At 48.0% G+C, this 18,093-nt stretch overlaps 6 protein-coding genes across 7 annotated transcripts; 4 read left to right on the top strand and 2 right to left on the bottom strand.

Annotated features, from left to right (window-relative positions):
• The first annotated feature begins 714 nt into the window (after positions 1–714).
• Positions 715–1,332, top strand: LOC131212467 (general odorant-binding protein 99a-like). Its single transcript, XM_058206341.1, has one exon. The coding sequence runs from the start codon at positions 715–717 to the stop codon at positions 1,330–1,332; it is 618 nt and encodes a 205-aa protein (XP_058062324.1).
• Positions 1,333–3,855: 2,523 nt separating this feature from the next.
• LOC131210500 (uncharacterized) lies at positions 3,856–5,069 on the top strand. Its single transcript, XM_058203756.1, has 2 exons — positions 3,856–4,327; positions 4,395–5,069. The coding sequence occupies exons 1-2, from the start codon at positions 3,907–3,909 to the stop codon at positions 4,985–4,987; spliced, it is 1,014 nt and encodes a 337-aa protein (XP_058059739.1). The 5' UTR covers positions 3,856–3,906; the 3' UTR covers positions 4,988–5,069.
• Positions 5,070–6,141: 1,072 nt separating this feature from the next.
• On the top strand, positions 6,142–7,305 carry LOC131211908 (ATP synthase subunit O, mitochondrial). Its single transcript, XM_058205586.1, has 3 exons — positions 6,142–6,263; positions 6,427–6,873; positions 6,955–7,305. The coding sequence occupies exons 1-3, from the start codon at positions 6,234–6,236 to the stop codon at positions 7,108–7,110; spliced, it is 633 nt and encodes a 210-aa protein (XP_058061569.1). The 5' UTR covers positions 6,142–6,233; the 3' UTR covers positions 7,111–7,305.
• Positions 7,306–7,416: 111 nt separating this feature from the next.
• Positions 7,417–9,010, bottom strand: LOC131211907 (protein SET). 2 transcript variants are annotated; one of them, XM_058205585.1, is made up of 2 exons: positions 8,267–9,010; positions 7,417–8,192 (listed from the first exon to the last, which is right to left on the bottom strand). In XM_058205585.1, the coding sequence occupies exons 1-2, from the start codon at positions 8,689–8,691 to the stop codon at positions 7,856–7,858; spliced, it is 762 nt and encodes a 253-aa protein (XP_058061568.1). In that variant the 5' UTR covers positions 8,692–9,010; the 3' UTR covers positions 7,417–7,855. The 2 variants fall into 2 exon arrangements, with proteins under 2 accessions (XP_058061568.1, XP_058061567.1); XM_058205584.1 differs by having other exon boundaries at positions 7,428–8,196; positions 8,274–9,000.
• A 311-nt stretch (positions 9,011–9,321) lies between these two features.
• On the top strand, positions 9,322–14,670 carry LOC131212287 (eukaryotic translation initiation factor 2 subunit 3-like). Its single transcript, XM_058206089.1, has 4 exons — positions 9,322–9,466; positions 9,861–10,035; positions 13,058–14,168; positions 14,235–14,670. Exons 1-4 carry the CDS (start codon positions 9,389–9,391, stop codon positions 14,293–14,295), a joined length of 1,425 nt encoding a protein of 474 aa, XP_058062072.1. The 5' UTR covers positions 9,322–9,388; the 3' UTR covers positions 14,296–14,670.
• Positions 14,671–14,755: 85 nt separating this feature from the next.
• On the bottom strand, positions 14,756–17,986 carry LOC131212742 (uncharacterized). Its single transcript, XM_058206735.1, has 4 exons — positions 17,841–17,986; positions 17,601–17,754; positions 16,432–17,524; positions 14,756–16,363 (listed from the first exon to the last, which is right to left on the bottom strand). The coding sequence occupies exons 1-4, from the start codon at positions 17,963–17,965 to the stop codon at positions 15,792–15,794; spliced, it is 1,944 nt and encodes a 647-aa protein (XP_058062718.1). The 5' UTR covers positions 17,966–17,986; the 3' UTR covers positions 14,756–15,791.
• Between the last annotated feature and the right edge of the window lie 107 nt (positions 17,987–18,093).

The following is an 18,093-nucleotide window of genomic DNA, read 5'->3' as shown; positions in this document are numbered from 1 at the left end:
TGTAGAGGATGCATAAAAATGTTTTTAAATTATAGTAAATTTTGTAGTTTTGTATGTTTAAAGTAATCTTTGTTTACTACAGAACATATTATTGGGAACCATTTACTGAACTTATATGCTACAAATGCTGTGAAGTTCATTAGAAAGAAGTTTCATAAGAAATGAGCGAAACTTCCGTCACATTCGTGTTGTGAAAGACCACGCCACCGGCGTACATTGTTTCAATTTTTCGGCCACTGTTTACAGTGGCAAAGAAACAAAGCGCCACCTATCGTGTTGGAACGTGTCCCGCAAGTGAAACCGCGTGGTGGTGGCAAAAAGGTTCAAACTTCTTTTTTAAACACCTCTTAAATCAGCTTCCTGCTTGAGGTCCACGGTGCGCTATCGCGCATACTGCGAACGTGGTACTATCGCGGCACGACCAGCCTTTGGTAACCGGGCATCGTCCGGCAAAAGCTCATGTCAGGACTGCTACCTGTTGGTGCGATAGGGGTGCGTGCCGTATCACCGTCTAACGTGTTTTGGGCAAGTGATGGTTTTGCGGGACTCACAAAGTATAAAACTATCCCACCAAGGGACCTAGTAGGTACAGTCACCGAGCCATCCCCATCGGTAGAACACCAGCACAGCCCTAAAGGCGTCCGCCCAATCCAACTGTCTGGAGAGTGTCAAGTGAATTAGCATTTGCAAGCCAATCCTCTCGAAATGGTCAACATGGGATCAGTCGCCGTAGTGATCGTCGGCGCCAGCCTCTTGATGCTGGCCTCTGCCCATCCCCAACTTGGTCATTACTATGACCGTGCACCTCACACTACGTTCCAGGTACACCCTGAAAATCAAGTCGAGACCCATTCGAAGTGCTCCAACAAGCTGCATCCGGTTTCGGTTGGGGATGCCAACCCGACCTACCGGCCCGCATCGTACTCCGAGTTCCTCGAGGTCTTGCTAGACTGCTTCAACACCCTGCGCATCCCGCTGCAGCGGTTCCCCGCGTACTTGGCCGGTCTGTTCCCGGAGGATGCGGAAACCAAATGCCTGCTCCGTTGCGTGGCCATCAAGCTGGGAGTCTACAGCGACGAGACTGGTGCCGATCTTGAGCGCCACTGCCTGCAGTTCGGATTGGGCGAGTGCTGCGATGCCTTTGCCCAGCGTCACGCCCTCTGCTTGCAGCAAAACTCGGTCCCGTGCCCGGATCGCTGCACGGCCGCGTACAAGCAGGAGCTCTGCTTCCAGGAGCCGATGGCCAAGTACATGGACTTCCACTTCAACGATTTCGTCGCTCAGATGCACAAGGTCAAGTGTAGCCACAACATGCCCATGCTGCACCCTTAAGCACCATCGATAGACCGGAGAACTCACGGCGGGGCCACCCAGAGGAATAGCCTTTTTGGATCGTCCTGCTTTGAATCGATTTAAAAACTTGTGCACATCAAAGTATGGCGGCCGCTTTTGGCTCATACTTTTCTCTGGCGTTGATATAAGAAAATCGATCAAAGCAGGCAGTAAAGGAAGCATCACAACCGCACCCCTCGCCCGCAGAAAACAAGTACCCCCCCGCGCACACACAGCGATAATAAAAACAATCAATAGCACAAAACTATCAACCGAGCTACGTCATTTCCGTCTCCTCGTTTGACACGGAAACGGGCCAACATTAAACAATGGTTTAATGTTGGCCAAACATCAAACATCGAAGCGCTTTTGCGGAGTTCTACGATCGTTCACATCAACCAATCATCATGTTCCACAAATCGCCACGAATCTGCCACTTAAATGAGCAACAATCAACACAAAACACAATGCGGACGCGGACTGAAACAACATGCTAACCTAAACCTTGTCGGCTTCTCCTATCGCATGGAAGTAACTTTCTTATTCTCCGTGTAACGAAAAAAATAACCGTCAGATAAAAGCCGGACGTGCGGTCCACTGGTCTACCAGTGACAGATAAAAAAAAAAGCAGTCCCCCATTAGTGGTCGCATCGTAATCGCGCTTTCGTTAAGAAGCTGCTTCAAGCAAAACGCATTACTTGCTTTTCGGGGTATATTGGTTTGAGAGAGCTTGTTGTTTTTACGTGGTTACGTGCCCAATGTGTAGCACACGGCCCTCGCTTTAAACCTCGCCCCACACCTTGCACACAACACAATTGGAGAATTTTCAATAATTAAATATTCATTTTTCACAACCACTGCGGTTACACAACACCGTAAGCCATACTGCATTCGCGACAAGCACCTGCTGCGGTAAGAGAAAGTGTTATTATGCCCTTCTTTCGAGGCCTAGAGGGTGGCCGGTTCCGTGGTATCGCAGTGTGGAACGACATCGAATCAATAAGCGTAGCAATTTTGTGGCCGTTCGTTGAACTTTAAACCGTTGCTGCTGTTAGCATTCGAAGTAACAGCACATAAGATTTTACACTGCCTACGCAGATGTAGAACATTGTTGCTACGGCTCTGAAATCCATTGTGCACTAGCAAAATTCCGCAGTGACACCGAGCCGGAACGGCGAGCACGGATGTCTACTGCTCCTCCGGGGGTAGCTTCTTTATCTTCGTTTCCGGACAATCATTTTTTTTCCTCTGCAACTACACTGCATACGGCCTTTCAGCGCTTTCCCCGAGCTGCGTCACCGGAAAGGTTTTACGTTTCCAAGCACCAGCAACACGGTTTTCACTTACGAGATCCGCGAGAATTGACGACTCGGACAAAAAAGGGCACTTTGCGCTAGCCGTCGTCACGGATGCACGGTCTCGCTGGCTGGCACTGTCACCGTAGCCATCCGCTTCGCTATCACCCGGAAGGGGCGAGAGATACATCCCGTTTAGAATTTCACTATCCGCTGGAAATGGGGCGTGTTTCATCATCGTTTTCTTCAAGTACCGCATCGTTGTTACGCAGAAACTAGAAGCTCATCGTTCGGCCAACAACAATTGACGTGCGAAAAAATAGAGGTCGGTTCTCCTGTTCCAGTTGCTATCCCCGGCACTTTATGCACGGCAAACCAAAGAGAGCCAGACCCAGACGTCTCAACCGCGATTGCTGTTGGCACTGTTGCACGAGTTTGCACCAAACTGAGAACCTATTTTACACATTATCTTGCCTTTTTGCGGTCGATAACAACAGCTAACAGAAACAAACGAAACCAAAGAACGGACCAGAACGGAATGAAGGAATTTACTGTCAGGTGGTGGCGAACTACGATGACGCGACGATCGCCGCCGTCTTCGTCGACATTCGTGACAGCCGCGGCGGCTGAGATATGTAAGAGTAGATATTTTTACTATTTTCGTCGCACATGGAAACCGGAAGGGGATTCAAAGGGGTTTTTCATCACAATACTGTTAATATGTTTCAGTTAAATTTGGCAATTTGGTTTTACCATCAATTCACTGCCCCTATTTTGGATTTCGTCCGCCGTGATGTAGTTTAAACTGTCAGATTAGCTGCCATTCTGCCCAACCACACGAGCCGTAATTCGGAGCGTAAAAATGTCACGTCGTTTACGCATCGTGTGGCAGCAAAAATATGAAAACGAAATCTCAAACGTGTCTACATTCGTGTTTTTGGTCCGAGAAAACAAAAATCGAAGAGAAATAAATTGATTTCTAAATTTTCGGTTTTTTTTTTTATTTTGTTACTGTACCATCAAATAAGAACTCTGTTTGAAAGCAAAGCGTTTGCTAGCGGGTTTTTACGTGTCCGCTGAGGCAAAAACGTTTTGGCATAAGCGCAAACAGTTTGGCTTTCATCTGAAATGTCAGATCGTTTATTTTCGCTTCGAGTGGCCGCCCAGATTGGCTTTGTTTGGTGACGCTACGACGTAAAGTGAAACGTAAAGTAAACACAAAGGCAAAGCTTCGAAAGATCGCCAAAACCGCAATAGGGTTAAAATAAGTGCTCTCGCGATGAATAGGTCTCGAAATGGGACGTTGAAGAAAGTTTGCAGTTATTACAATTGCACGAACTCAACAGTATCAAATGCAGACTTGACGTTTTTCATATTCCCAAAAGATCCTGAACGGCGCATAAAATGGGTCAGAAATGCCGGGTTAAGCGAGAAAGATGCTGAAGATAAAAACCTCCATCTTTGCGAAGCGCATTTCAAAAATATTTACATGTGCCACAGTCAACGGCGAAAACTTCTGCTGCAGACCGCAGTACCCTATCGTTTCGATGAGATGCAGAAGTTGAAGCAAGATTCGGAAAGTATGGAATCGTTAGAGTTGCCTCAACCGGTAGCTTACAAGGAGGAGCACATCGTTGAGCTTGACACAATGGTGCTCTCGGAAATGGATAACGTTGAAGAAACCACCATGATCCATGAAGGTACGAAATATCGGTAGCAAAAAGTAAATTAATAAACACATTCACACTGTTCTGGATCTGATTGTAGGAATGATCGATCAAGAAAGCTTTTCAGCTGAACCTATGGACAACGAAAATACCGAAACCACGTCTGAAAATTCTGCGATATTCGATCGCAAAAGAAAGGATCCCGTAAGGCAGATAGCCAAAATGAAGGCAAAGCTGCATTCCATAAAGAGGAAAACGGGCACACCCACAACAGTTAAACCCCATGAGTTTACCCTGCAGTTGAACGACGGAACGCTCATTCGAAAAGTAAACATTACTTCAAATCAATTGAAATCACTTAACCAAGAGCAAACGGGATATCGTCTGGCGACAGCAACTGTAGCACCACAGGAACCCACCACCGAATCATCTACGAAGTCTCCTGCTACATCGTCTACGAATGCTGTTGAAATTATAGAACAAACGGAAGAAAGTTTGTCTAACAGCAGCGACGATGAACCAGAGAACGTACAGATCAACGAGTTCATCTTCAAAGGTGAAGAGTATGTACAGATGCCGAAATTATTTTACAGAAAGCAGCTAGAGGAGTTGCGACGAAAAGTGGCGCGCTACGAGCACGTGTTGCAAGTAATGCGCGATGCCCTGGACCACGCGAATTCTGGCGAAAATTAAGCCAAACGAAACACTGTCAACGTTTAATTTTATTGTAACTTAAATTCTCAATGAAGGTTTTATTGCCCTGGCATCATGTATTCATGATGATTCATAAGTTCTGCGTTCGTTATTAAGACGTTTCTTAAGGTCCTTCAGTTCTTTGATTAACGTTAATTTGCTTCGTCCTGCGTACTCGGGATAAAACTCAGCTATAATCTCTTTTTGTAGAGCTGCTTCTTCGGTAAAAAAAACTATGGGTTCCGTTTGTGTGCAAACGTTCCGTTGTCCTCTGGCTCCAATTGGAGGGTGTAATTTTTCTGTTTCTACATGTTCGTTATGTATTACTTCGACCAATTCCACGCCATGTTCCTCATCTAACAACTCCCGTTCCTCTCTCGTGTGCTGTTGTAGTCGATCCGCGTCTTCTGATTCCTCGTCCTCACTAATAAAATCACCGACGAACGTGGGTTCTTCCACCGCAGGGCATAGCTTTATCGATAAGTCTTGTTTGTTTTTCGCGGACATACTGGGCAGATGATACATGGCTGACTTCCTAAAGTGTTTTAACTGGGGCACAGCGGTAGTATTCAACTTTCGAGACTGGCCGTTTCGGTAGTCCTGTTGCTGGAAATGTTCTGTACACACAACATAATTCTTTGCCAGAACCGATGGACTTGTATGTTGCAGCCGTAACGCCGATTGCCACCTTTTCAACATTTCTGGGTGCATGGGAAAACGATGACAGAGAATTGTTTGGTCAGATGCCTTGCAAACTATACAAGAACGCGTCATTTTGTTCACATGCTGAATAAAGTGAGAATATAGGCTGAAATTTCCGCACGAAAATATTATGCAAAACAAGATAGGAAGCGGATGAGTTCTATTCGAACTGCGTTTGTCTAGACTTCATTTCGATTGTTTATCGCCTCGATTTGTGTACAGTATAAATGCCCAAACGTTTGTGTTTTGGCTCACATTCGAAACGAGACGCCCCGTTTCTTGAAGAACGAATGGTTTTTTTTGTAAGCTTCATCATTATCGAAGAATAAGCTTACATTTTCAATTGCACAGCTTCAAGAGCGATTGTAGATTCGTGTATGCTGAAAATGAAGAATGAATTTAGTGACCAACAATCAATGTCCACCCTATACTGTTCGAACTAAAATGTCAGACTGTGACATCGCGCTGTCAAAGCATCACGGTCGCAGGAAAAACAGTCGCCTGCAAAGAGATTTTTTAACCCCTCAGTTTTCGTTGGAGAAAGATGGCTGCATCAGGAAAATTGGCCCTGCTTGTGAGTATCAATGGAACACTAAATAAGGAACTAAATTAGACAACCGCGTGTCTGTTGGCTGATTTGATTAGCTTTGCTTGACGAATCGACCGTTCCGGAATGGGTTATGTCAAGAAGCAAGGCTTCTATTTTACGGTTATGTAATTTGCGAACATTTTTACAGGCCCGTCAACTGAGCACCAGCTCAGCCACCGCTCAGCTGGTAAAGCCCCCGGTGCAGGTATTTGGTCTGGAGGGTCGCTATGCATGTGCACTTTACTCGGCCGCCTCTAAGACGAAGGCTCTCGACGCGGTGGAGAAAGATCTGAAAGGGCTGCAGAATCAGATGCGAACGGATGCCAAGGTGCGCGATCTGCTGCGTGATCCGACGACCAAGCGAAACGTAAAGGCGGCAGCACTGAAGGATGTGGCCACAAAGGTCAAGTTTAATGCTGCCACCGGTAACCTGCTGACCGTGCTCGCCGAAAACGGTCGTCTTGGCCGTCTGGACGGAATTATCAACGCTTTCAGCTTGATCATGGCCGCTGAACGCGGAGAAGTGGTGTGCGAGGTGAAAACCGCCAAACCGTTGGACGATGGTCAGCGTAAGCAGCTGGAAAATGCCCTCAAGGTACGGCAGCTAAAGAATGAACCTCGCGCTGCAGACCCTTTCCGTTAAAGTTTATGAAAATATTGTTTTCTGCTTTTGTAGGCATTCCTGAAATCAAACCAAACGATCCAATTGACCGCAAAGGTAGATGCTTCGCTGATCGGTGGCATGGTTGTGTCAATCGGTGACAAGTACGTCGACATGAGTGTGGCCAGCAAAATCAAGAAGTACACCGACATCATCACGTCGCCGGTCTAAAGCCGGTTGCGGTTTCCGATAGCGCTGCCTTAGGGCTGTGCTGAGCGAATGGGGTTTGCTGCAAGTTAGCAGACGGCTGGGACGAATGTGTCGTTCACAAACACGTGCTCTTCGCTGTACGTTCCTGGCCATTTAGAAGTATAATATTGCCTCCAGCCGATAAAATAAAATACCAGCCCTTTGAGGACTACAAAATGTAGCGATTCGGATCATTTGCTGAGAGAAAAGAAAATGAAACGAAAAAGCTCATATCGGCCACCACTACCAACTTTTTTCACTGTTTCCGGATTGGAGTATAAAAGGGCCGTTTTATGAACGGAATAGACCAACACAAAGTTCATATCTGCATACTGCGATTCATCAAAGACGGTATATTTCGCATATTGTAGGGGATTGAAAAATGTCCGTTACGAGCGATAACGATGCCGAAACATTCTCCCACCGGCTCCGTTTTAGCAATCAAAGGAAGAATAATGTTTGAATATAGATAGTGCAGCAAAGGAAAGATACACTATGGACACGGGGATAAATTGGCCTTGTTTCTGCCCCGCCAATCCCTTTCTCCTGTCAATAATAGTGGCTTGAGTGTCGAAGCAACAATAATGTGAGCTACAGAAACTGCAGAAAGAAATGCGATAGTAAAAATTGCGGAAAAGTGGCTTCATGCAGCAAAATAAGACCGGTTATTTCCGCAAGGAATCGCAGCAGGCGTCCGACTATATTAGATGTGGTCGACACCGGCCTCCTAGGATGCCTTTTCTTCCTCATCCTCTACCTCGTCGTCTTCCTCTTCGTCCGCCTCTTCGCCAAACTCTTCGCAGCCTTCGCCGTCCTCGTCATCATCCTCCTGTTCCACCTCTACGTCCGGCACCAGATAGTACTGGAGCGGATTTGGCCACAGATCGTCCTTGATCAGCTCAGCGATGTCATCGTTGATTGGATCGTTGTTATCGGTGAACCAATCGAAAAACGTCCGATACTCCAGGCGGCGTTTCCGCCGAACATCGGTCAGCTTCTTCGGCAGCGACTTCGTCAGATCATGATCCGGTTTCCATTTGATCGCGGTGCTGGACGAAACGGGACTTTCTGTGGGTGGAACACATGGAAAATGGTTCTTTATCAGGCACGCCTACGAAACAGAGGGCAAAGGGTGGACAACTTACCGCCACTCGAACCCAAGTTGAACTCCTTCGTGATGACCTTGTTTTCGAAGTACGGATTCTCCTCGAAATGGAAGTGAATCCGGTACCCGCTTTTGATGTCATCAAACTCTTCCACCTCGAGCTTTTCCATAAACTGTAAGCACTCCTCTTCCTCCTCCTCGAGAATGCCGGAAATTTGTGGATGGTTGACAATGGCCGTCACCCAGAAGTTTGGAATGCGTTTGATCATGTCGTTGCGCTTCGTGTAGAACGGTTTGCGCAGAGCGTTGTACTTCTGCTCCACCTTTAGTATTTCCTCGCTGGCCTTCTCATTCAGAGCGTCGATTTCGTTCTGGCAACTGTCGACCGCCTCCAGTGCCACCGACTCGTCCTCCAGAGCGTCCACGGACTTCTTCGCCTTTTTCGCTGTTGACGCCATGCTGCGACGGAGAATGCAAGCGGGAAATCTAGAAACACTCGACTACAGGCTCACACCCGAGACAACAGTCGCTCAGCGGATGGTGGCAAACGGCTGGCACGGATTTTGCGGCTCTGATCAGTAGTGAATGTTCCGGAATATTTTTTCCACTTAGTATTTGCGCGTTATAAGCTTGGCCTGTTTTATGTTTCTTCTTCCTTGCCGCACACAATCCACGATCCCACAGTGGCTAACGCGTTCTTGCCGCTTGCTAACAATCGTTCTCCTCCTCTTTTTTCACTGTCTGACGTCTGACGTTTGATGATTGCTTTGCAAAAAAAGCCGGCCGCCAGTGCTGCCGTTCGCTGTTTTCGCTACAGTAAATCTACGCGGCCGTCAATTGAAACGGATTATTCGATATATTTCACTCATGGGTGAAACGTTTTGAAATGCCTCAAATTAATTGTTAATATTTTTCACCTGTTTTTGTAGTAGCCTGGGATCTTTGATAACTTTTCCCCACTATCCTGGGGTTCGTCCACTGTGTACCACGGTTACGATTCAGACGAATGAAAGTTGTAACTGTCATTTGCGCATGGACACGCACACACAGGTAGTTGCACGCTCTAATCAAAGCCATCGGCGGCCATTCGGAGGATTCGGTGTCGACTTGTCCGGCTTTGATTACTTGCAGACGCGTGAACAATTTTCTCAAACAATGTCGTCCGCTGATCAGCAAACCTCAACGGCCACCACTGGTCAACCGCATCTACAGCAGCAGGATCTGTCCAAGCTGGTAAGCACTTTGGTTGTCGCCCTTTTCACTGGAAGCAGCTCATTTCCCGTGGGACGCGTTCCTGCGGTTCGATGCCAACAAGACAGTTTCAAGATAGGTTTCGGTGCATTCCGGTGCCGTTTTGCTGTGGTACACTGGTGTTTAAAATAGTTCCGGACGGGGGACTACCGCGACAGCGGTCTTTCCGGTAAGGTGCTGTTTGACCATAGCTGATGCAACGGTGGCCCCATTGTGGGGTGGATTTTGTAGGTTATGGTTCCTCTAGCACCGTGAATAGCGAATTAAAATCGCCTGAAAACAGCAGCTGGAAACAGCAGCTGGAACAAAATACTATACTATGCTGTCCATGCTGCGAACATTTCTAAACATTCTAAAATTTTTGCTTGCCTTTTAGGACATCACCAAGCTGACCCCACTTTCGCCGGAAGTCATTTCTCGACAGGCTACGATCAATATCGGAACCATTGGTCACGTAGCGCACGGAAAATCGACAGTTGTTAAAGCCATTTCTGGCGTACAGACCGTTCGCTTCAAGAACGAGCTGGAGCGCAACATTACGATTAAACTTGGTAAGTGCAACCTATAACTCGCACACTGTCTGCCGACAGTGAGATTTGTTTAAAATGCCAATTACATGCAACTACGAGGACATCCATAACGATTCGTTCACTTGTCGCGTCTTGGTCTCTCATCGCTTTCTCATTCCGGTAACGGCGGACGGTTCAAGTGAAATCACTACTATCGTTAAGTATGCCGTAAGAATCAAGTGTTCTTCCTTAGTGAGTGAAAATTCGAGTGCCCAACTAAATTAAACTGTTCACAAATGCCCACATCAAGATGAGGGCCATAAAAGGTGTACTGGAACATGACGAATACGACTTCACAAGAATAATTATTCTATCGATTTTAAACAATGGTGAGATATGCGGGTGCTACGAGAGATGGGAGAAAGCGAGAGAAAATACGGACGGCGTCCGATCGTCGTACGATCGCAACTGATGAAAGACTTAGTTAGGACTAAGAACTGGAAAGTAAACGACAAACGTTTTGACAAACTCAATTTGGTAGCATTGTTAGTTAAGAACAATAGTTAAGGAGCAATAATGATGCAAACGTATTTCCCTTTCCTTCTCATTATCTCTCTTCTCGCTATCCGCCCACCGTACGTTGCGCCGGCCGTGTTGCCTTCCAGAACCTTTATCTCCGAAGACCATCCATACGTTGACCACCGATAATCAAGCGTTGCAGAACTATATACAAAAGATTCGCGAACAATATAAGGTTCCGAGCTGTGTTACTTCACCGGTGAAAGAAGAGGTGGCCGGTAGCAACCAAAGCAATAGCGAAAAGCGTAAACGGTCACACGGAGTGCTTCTTAGTCCGGAAGGAACGGATACCGACTCCAACGCCAATCACACGAAACAAGCTAGGATCGAGGATTTTTTTAAACTCTCCCCACCATCGTCTAGCAAAATAGCTCGAGAAGCGAAGATTCAGAACGGCTGTAACGGGATGACTCACACACATATTACTAAAATCGGACATACGGAAAAGGCCCAGGAAGTGATTGTGACCCGACCGCCTTTGTCTGATCTGAAAACTGGGCTCGTTCAGGCGGAAAATGGGCTCTCCACTACGCCATCGAACAGCGACGGATCTAGCAACGACAGATGTAACACCAGTCTACAGCACTACCCGCTTGCGATAGCGAGGGGAAACAAGAGTTTATCCCAAGTGGCGCCCAAACGGAGGCAATCTTTACCGATCAAGCTAAAAAAGGGTAACAGTAAGTCGAAGAAAGCAAACAGTCAAGCGATGGTGGCCAATCAAGAGTACAGAGTAGAACAAATTCTCGATGTTCAGATCATTTCCGATGCACCGCACTTCCTCATTAAATGGAAAAATTACGGTTCTTACGATAACACTTGGGAATCGTTAGAGAACGTGCGTAGTTGCTCACTGTTGGATGACTTTCTGTCTCAAGCGTTAACGGGTGACAGTGTGCGGTTCACGATCGACGACATTCAACAGGCAGTTCGAACGAGCGATCAGTACCGTGAGGCGCTAACCCTGCATCAGGGAGGGCTCAAAACAGCAAACGAAATATTATCGGAATATGAACAGTACGATTTCGACCAACTGCGCTCCGATTTACTCTTGATGGCAAAATTGTGGATCAATCGTTCACGTAGTAAGCAAATCTGGCACCGAATCGTACAGGCCATGTGTTGGGAGTTGTCGTTTTTCAAGCGCAAAGCGCAACTGGAACAGTTGCTGGCCTTTGAAACTCAGATCAACCGGCACGAGCCGACGTTCCGTGTGGTCGTGAGGAACGATCATGATCTGGATCCACCGCCCAGCAACTTTACGTATGTGCGTACAAACTTTGGCGGCGATGAGATCACCATACCAAACGATCCTCCCTATGGTTGTGAGTGTAGTCCGTGTAATGGGCGGGCTGGGGCCTGTTGTGGTCGGATGGCTGGAGGCCAGTTTGCGTACACTGCCAATCGCAGGTTACGGTTACTTCCTGGTGCTCCAATATACGAGTGCAATAAACGGTGCAGCTGTGGACCGGACTGCCCCAATCGTGTAGTGCAGAACGGGAGCAGCTCTAACCTAACGCTCTTTAAAACGTCCAACGGACGCGGCTGGGGAGTCAAGACGAACGTTACGATATACGAACGGCAGTACATTAGCGAGTACTGCGGTGAGGTGATTACACACGAAGAGGCTGAAAAACGTGGTCGCATGCATGATGCCATAGGGCGCACGTATCTGTTCGACTTAGATTTCAATGGAGCAGATACCCCGTTCACAATGGATGCCACGCAGTTTGGCAACATTTCCCGGTTCTACAACCACTCGTGCGATCCAAACTGCGGCATCTGGTCCGTCTGGGTTGATTGTCTCGATCCGAATCTACCGCGATTGGCTATGTTCGCTTTGCGGCGGATCGAACCGGGCGAGGAACTTACGTTCGACTATAACTCCCAAATGGGTGCGACCGGCGATAGTGCGTCAGAGGAGGGCGAACCGGGGATCGCCAATGGCGACGCTTCCACCGACGGCAGTAACATAGCACCAAACTCGGAGTGTCTGTGCGGCAGTTCAAAATGCCGGAAGTATATTTTCTGATGACTTGTGTTCATCCTAACCCCAGGGATACAACTTTTGCGACGGGTATGAGAATAAATAGGAATCCAGGAAGGATTATGTGGATAGCACCTTCAGAATTTACCCATGCTTTTATCGGAATTGAAGCAATTCGCACGTATTGTTTGGGCGTGAAACACACAATGAGTTTTATCAATTATAATCGTCATCGAGATTAAAAAATAAAAGAGAATACTAAGTTGTAATTAACCCCAAGGTGGAATTTATTGTTCTCTTCACCGCAAGTTATGGTTCCGTGAGTAACGTTCGTTTTGAACGATAGATACAACAGGTTAGTATACAGTTGGCTAGCCGATTTCTTATATTGTTGTAAGCCGAATACTGTGGGTAATGTGTGTGTATGTCTCTACGCAGTATCCAAGAAACGGAACCTTAACTTTCCTGCTTTTCTGTTACCTCTTTTCACCTGCGCAGGTTACGCCAATGCGAAGATTTACAAATGTGACAATCCGAAATGCCTACGACCGACATGTTTCACATCCGGGGGTTCGAGCAAGGATGATAGCTTTCCATGCTACCGTCCGGCCTGTACCGGTCGCTTCCAGTTGGTGCGCCACGTCAGCTTCGTCGACTGTCCTGGCCACGACATTCTCATGGCAACGATGTTGAACGGCGCAGCCGTTATGGATGCCGCCCTGCTGCTGATCGCTGGCAACGAGTCATGCCCGCAGCCCCAAACGTCCGAGCATCTGGCCGCGATCGAGATCATGAAGTTAAAGCACATCATCATTCTGCAGAACAAGATCGATCTGGTGAAGGACACGCAGGCGAAGGAACAGTATGATCAGATCGTGAAGTTTGTGCAGGGCACGGTGGCTGAAGGGGCCCCGATCATTCCGATATCGGCCCAGCTCAAGTACAACATCGAGGTACTGTGCGAGTACATTACAAAGAAGATTCCGATCCCGCCACGTAACTTTATCGATCCACCGCGGCTCATCGTGATCCGCTCGTTCGACGTCAACAAGCCGGGCTGTGAGGTGAACGATCTGAAGGGTGGTGTGGCCGGTGGTTCGATTTTGCGAGGTGTCCTCAAGGTCGGCCAAGAGATCGAGGTTCGGCCTGGCCTGGTGAGCAAAGATGCCGAGGACAAGCTGACCTGCAAGCCCATCTTCTCGCGCATCGTTTCGCTGTACACTGAGCAGAACGAGCTGCAGTTTGCCGTGCCCGGTGGTCTGATCGGGGTCGGTACGAAGATCGAACCGACACTCTGCCGTGCCGATCGGTTGGTCGGCCAGGTGCTGGGAGCCGTCGGTGCGCTGCCGAATATCTTCATTGAACTGGAAGTGTCGTACTACCTGCTGAAGCGTCTGCTAGGCGTGCGCATGGAAGGTGACAAAAAGGGCGCCAAGGTGCAGAAGCTGGTACGTCACGAGATGCTGCTGGTAAACATCGGCTCACTGAGTACCGGCGGCCGGGTGGTGGCCACGCGTGCCGATTTGGCTAAAATTGCCCTCACCAACCCCGTGTGTACGGAGAAGAACGAAAAGATCGCGCTCAGTCGGCGTGTTGAGAACCACTGGCGGTAAGGATCGGATATCTGTACCGGAGAGCCAAAACGGCATTTCATTCTTTTGTTTCTTCGTTACAGTTTGATTGGCTGGGGTCAGATTCGTGGCGGAACCGTGATTGAGCCGTTGAAGGAAAATTAAAAGAGACACGAAAAAATAACGCATTTTTTTGTCGTAACGTTTTACCATGTCTCTTGCATCGGCTAAACCAATTCAGTCAATAACATCAGCAGCGTACGTGCAGTTTCTTTACCCTGCTTTTTTTGGTTTTCGTTTCGTTGGGTTTGCGAAGGATCGCCGACAGCCGGAGGACCATGCAGGATCCATTTAACGTGTCGTGTGACGTTGCAGATTGCAGATTCTTCGACGTCGGGGCGGGCGGATCGCGATATTCCGTGGCCACAGCTTAAAACCGAACGCAGCGGGACTATGTTTCACCCGGAATGTGCTAGAAAACCTACCGTCTGAAATGGCAGTAAACGAACAATGCAGTAAAAAATACATAACCTCAGAAAAACGGAACAAAACCAACGAGCAACATTCATCGAAAGAAAGTGGCTGAAAGAACGACCAATTTTAGAAGAACATCTTTTCATTTATTTCATTTAATGCTTTAGTGTTGGTAAAGTCATGCTTTCTTATGCGCAAAAAACTGAAAACCTTAAACCGAGAAACTGATAACTTAAGCCGTAGGTACTAACTGAGGATAATTAACAGATCATACGTGTTTGCCTGTGCTTGCCCATCGGCTAAATGGAAAGGAACCAAATCCGTTTTCAAACAAAATCAGTAACGCTAATCTTCCACTCATGGCAATTCAATTTGATTGAATGCCGTGATAATGACCGGGTAGCTATGGAACGTGTTTTCTACCACCAACCCATCGATCACTTGTGCGATTGCTTTCTGTTTGTGCCGTTTTGCGTAAATTCATTCCTCCCTGTTAGGTGTGACCTAGAAAATGCCGGGTTTAAGTAATCGTCCTAGCCAGCAGTTGAGCCTTCCGCCCGACGCTAAGCAGTGGAGTTGGTTGTGCCATTTTTGCACTATTTTGTTTTATGATACCTATCTATTTCTAATTTTTGAGATTCTTTCTACCACACACACACACGCACACACACGTATGCACAAATATACGGAGTTTAAGAGAGATTCCTAACGCATTTAATAACCGTAACGGGAAACCCTCTGGTTTCTGGAGTCTGGCCGAACAGAGGCTCGCATGGCACTAAGATTGCTTGTGGAGGAATCTCTCCTGGAGATCGGTGTCCGTAGGTAAGGGTTGGCCGTGCGGTTGTGTAGTGTGCATAAGATTTTCTTGATCGCAAATCGACGGTCGCCTGCGCCGGTTGTATGCTTTCACACTACGGTCAATAAATTTTAAATATTTCAAAAACACTCGTGGTACTGTTGTGTTGTGTACAACCACTTAGACGGTTACTATCACTAGACGATTATGCACAGGAAGGGCAAACGCCGCCCCATCTGTGCCCTAACATAATACACTCTCTACTCAGTCAGTCGATAGGGCAGCAGTTGAGTAACAAGTTGAGTTCCGCACTTTCTTGCTTCTACTATTTTACAGCAAATACTAACCATCTACTAGTAAGAGATGGGGGCTTACGATCGTTCACATTTCAGTGATCGTCCGTCGTGCAGTAGCAGAACTTGCGCATTTCCGGATCACGCTCGTAGATGCAGTTGGCCTGCTCACCGTACTTGTTGATGCGCGAGATGTCACCCAGTTTCACGCGAAAACGATTGTTGAGACGATCATACAGCACGCTTGCTTCGTAGATCGCTTTGCTTGGGTTAGTGACCAGCTTAACCTGGTACATATCGTGCGCAACCCTGATCGCATCCGAGGAAAAGTCCCCGAGAAATCCATCCCGGTCCCGGTTTTGCTTGAAGCGCACCAGGTCCCGATGTGGCTCCAAGCGCGCAGCCCAACGGATCTCGTCGAGCGTCAGCAGCGCGCAGATACCACGGTGTCGCTCCGTGTGCGTGTTGATCGTGTCCACGATGGTTTTGGCTGAGCGAAACACTTCCTCCGAGGACGCCGTATCGTTGATCGTCTGCCAGTTCAAGCAGGCACACCAGTGCGGCTCAATGTGCGCATCGGCACACGAGCGGTTCTGCGGGATAACATCGAACAACGAAGTGGCACGCGACACCGCCGGTCTCTGTTTCGTTTTGAGCGTTTGCAGTGCTGAGAGTGGAGGATCAAAATAAACGTGTACACTTAACATGATCCACGTGATGGTTACGGCTACTCACTCAGTATGTCCTGCAGTGTCTCGTGGACATCGAATGGCGTTACGAGGTGGTGCAGATTTTGCCGAAAGTTCTCGTACTGCTCCCGGTAGTGCGACTTGAACCACTCGGGAAAAGTGAAGCTGAAGAATGGCAGACGCTCTTCCTGTTTTCCCTGCAGCGTGTTGCGCACCTCAGCGAATCGGTTCCCGTGGTCGGACATGAGCACCAAGACGGTGCTATTTAGAATACCCGATTGCTTCAGCTCCACCAGCCAATTGGTGAGATCGGTGTCGGCCACACCGATCAGGTTGATCGAATCGTGCGACAGCTCACCGTGGAAGCTGAACACGAACCGAGGCGTACCGGGCCGGTAGCTCGTCATGAACTCGCGCGTGTAGTCCAGCATCACCTTGTGGCGCGGTTTTGCCCCGATGCACAATCGTTTGTAGTAGCTAAGGTACGCCTCAATTGCCAGATAGTAGGTGCGCATGTAGTGATCCGTCGGCTGCTCGTCGAATCCATTGAGCCGGTAGGAAAACGTTCCGATGTTTGGGACGTCCTCATTAAAGGCCGTCACGTAGCCATACTTTTCATACTCCTTCCAGATCAACGGATACACATTCACGTACTCGGTATTTTTCATGCGGCGCCGTGTATCGGGCAGTTCCAATTCGGTGAAGCCCGTCAGTAGCGGTATCAACGCCTGCGGCGTTCCATCACCAACAATATTGTAACCCTGGAGTACATCGGCCCCAAGGTATTTCGTGAGGTACTTGTACGCCTTGGGCAGCTTGCGCTGGAATGCGTTTCGGCTGAGCGAATCAAACCCGAGCATCAAGACGTTCAGGGCAAATTCTTTGTTCCAGCTGGACCGTGTGCGGAGGGTCGCGTCCTGCCGGATACCGATGAGCAGTCCCTGCCACCGCTCCGTGCGACTTTCGGTCCAACACTTTGCTCGGACAAAATCGCTCCCTTGAAGCGTGTAGCTGTCGCTGGTGCGCGTCGTTTCCCCGAACGAAAGCTTAAAATCACTCTGCCGCAAAATGTCAGCATAGTCACACGTTACCTTGCCCTTCTCTTTGATCACTTCCGGTTTAATGTTGCATACGCCCTTCTGCAAGATTGGAAACGAATGGAGCAATGAATTAGTTACAGCTCGTCGCATAACATGGTGCATCCGAAACAACTACCTCACAGGCCACCCAGTCCTGCAGTTCGCTACCGCATTCAATCGGCGGTTCATCCTTGAGGAAGCTCAACATTTCCGGTGAATCCACCGGCAGGCTAGGCATTTTGCAGGCACCCTGATTCGCCAACGATTTGATTGATTCTTCAATCAAAACTCTATAATACGGAAACCAAACCATCGAAACTCTTTAAAACGGATCGTTCGATTTGAGAGTGCTGCCATGATGGTCCCTCATACGTACAACTTTTCTCTGTTGTCTCCGTAGTCATCTCCGTTGAAAAAGTGATCCAGCAGCAAGTAGACTACGCCAACCGTTAGTAGAATAAATAAATTCCGGCGCGTTAGCTTGCGGCATTGGTGGTGCATGGTGCTAGTGTTTGCTCGTCCACGCGAACTATCGGAATTATGATGCTACTCGAACGAACATTCCTCAATATTCCAACATCCGATTAATGCACTAGTAACTACAGTAATTAGTATAGACGTAAACAATA

The sequence above is a fragment of the Anopheles bellator genome, chromosome 2, assembly GCF_943735745.2.
Source record: "Anopheles bellator chromosome 2, idAnoBellAS_SP24_06.2, whole genome shotgun sequence".
Lineage (NCBI taxonomy): Eukaryota > Metazoa > Arthropoda > Insecta > Diptera > Culicidae > Anopheles > Anopheles bellator.
Note: the sequence above shows the minus strand (reverse complement) of the source record. Positions and strands in the feature narration are given on the sequence as shown.

Bases quoted from the DNA above. Each gene is read 5' to 3' on its own strand.
- LOC131212467 (XM_058206341.1), top strand. From the start codon at position 715: ATGGGATCAGTCGCCGTAGTGATCGTCGGCGCCAGCCTCTTGATGCTG.
- LOC131210500 (XM_058203756.1), top strand. From the start codon at position 3,907: ATGAATAGGTCTCGAAATGGGACGTTGAAGAAAGTTTGCAGTTATTAC. The intron at 4,328-4,394 runs GTACGAAATATC...ATCTGATTGTAG, and splicing joins AACCACCATGATCCATGAAG to GAATGATCGATCAAGAAAGC.
- LOC131211908 (XM_058205586.1), top strand. From the start codon at position 6,234: ATGGCTGCATCAGGAAAATTGGCCCTGCTT. The intron at 6,264-6,426 runs GTGAGTATCAAT...ACATTTTTACAG, and splicing joins CAGGAAAATTGGCCCTGCTT to GCCCGTCAACTGAGCACCAG. The intron at 6,874-6,954 runs GTACGGCAGCTA...CTGCTTTTGTAG, and splicing joins AGCTGGAAAATGCCCTCAAG to GCATTCCTGAAATCAAACCA.
- LOC131211907 (XM_058205585.1), bottom strand. From the start codon at position 8,691: ATGGCGTCAACAGCGAAAAAGGCGAAGAAGTCCGTGGACGCTCTGGAG. The intron at 8,193-8,266 runs GTCCACCCTTTG...ACCCACAGAAAG, and splicing joins GGTTCGAGTGGCGGTAAGTT to TCCCGTTTCGTCCAGCACCG.
- LOC131212287 (XM_058206089.1), top strand. From the start codon at position 9,389: ATGTCGTCCGCTGATCAGCAAACCTCAACGGCCACCACTGGTCAACCG. The intron at 9,467-9,860 runs GTAAGCACTTTG...CTTGCCTTTTAG, and splicing joins AGCAGGATCTGTCCAAGCTG to GACATCACCAAGCTGACCCC. The intron at 10,036-13,057 runs GTAAGTGCAACC...TCACCTGCGCAG, and splicing joins CAACATTACGATTAAACTTG to GTTACGCCAATGCGAAGATT.
- LOC131212742 (XM_058206735.1), bottom strand. From the start codon at position 17,965: ATGCACCACCAATGCCGCAAGCTAACGCGCCGGAATTTATTTATTCTA. The intron at 17,525-17,600 runs GTAGTTGTTTCG...CCAATCTTGCAG, and splicing joins AGGACTGGGTGGCCTGTGAG to AAGGGCGTATGCAACATTAA. The intron at 16,364-16,431 runs GTGAGTAGCCGT...CTCCACTCTCAG, and splicing joins GACACTGCAGGACATACTGA to CACTGCAAACGCTCAAAACG.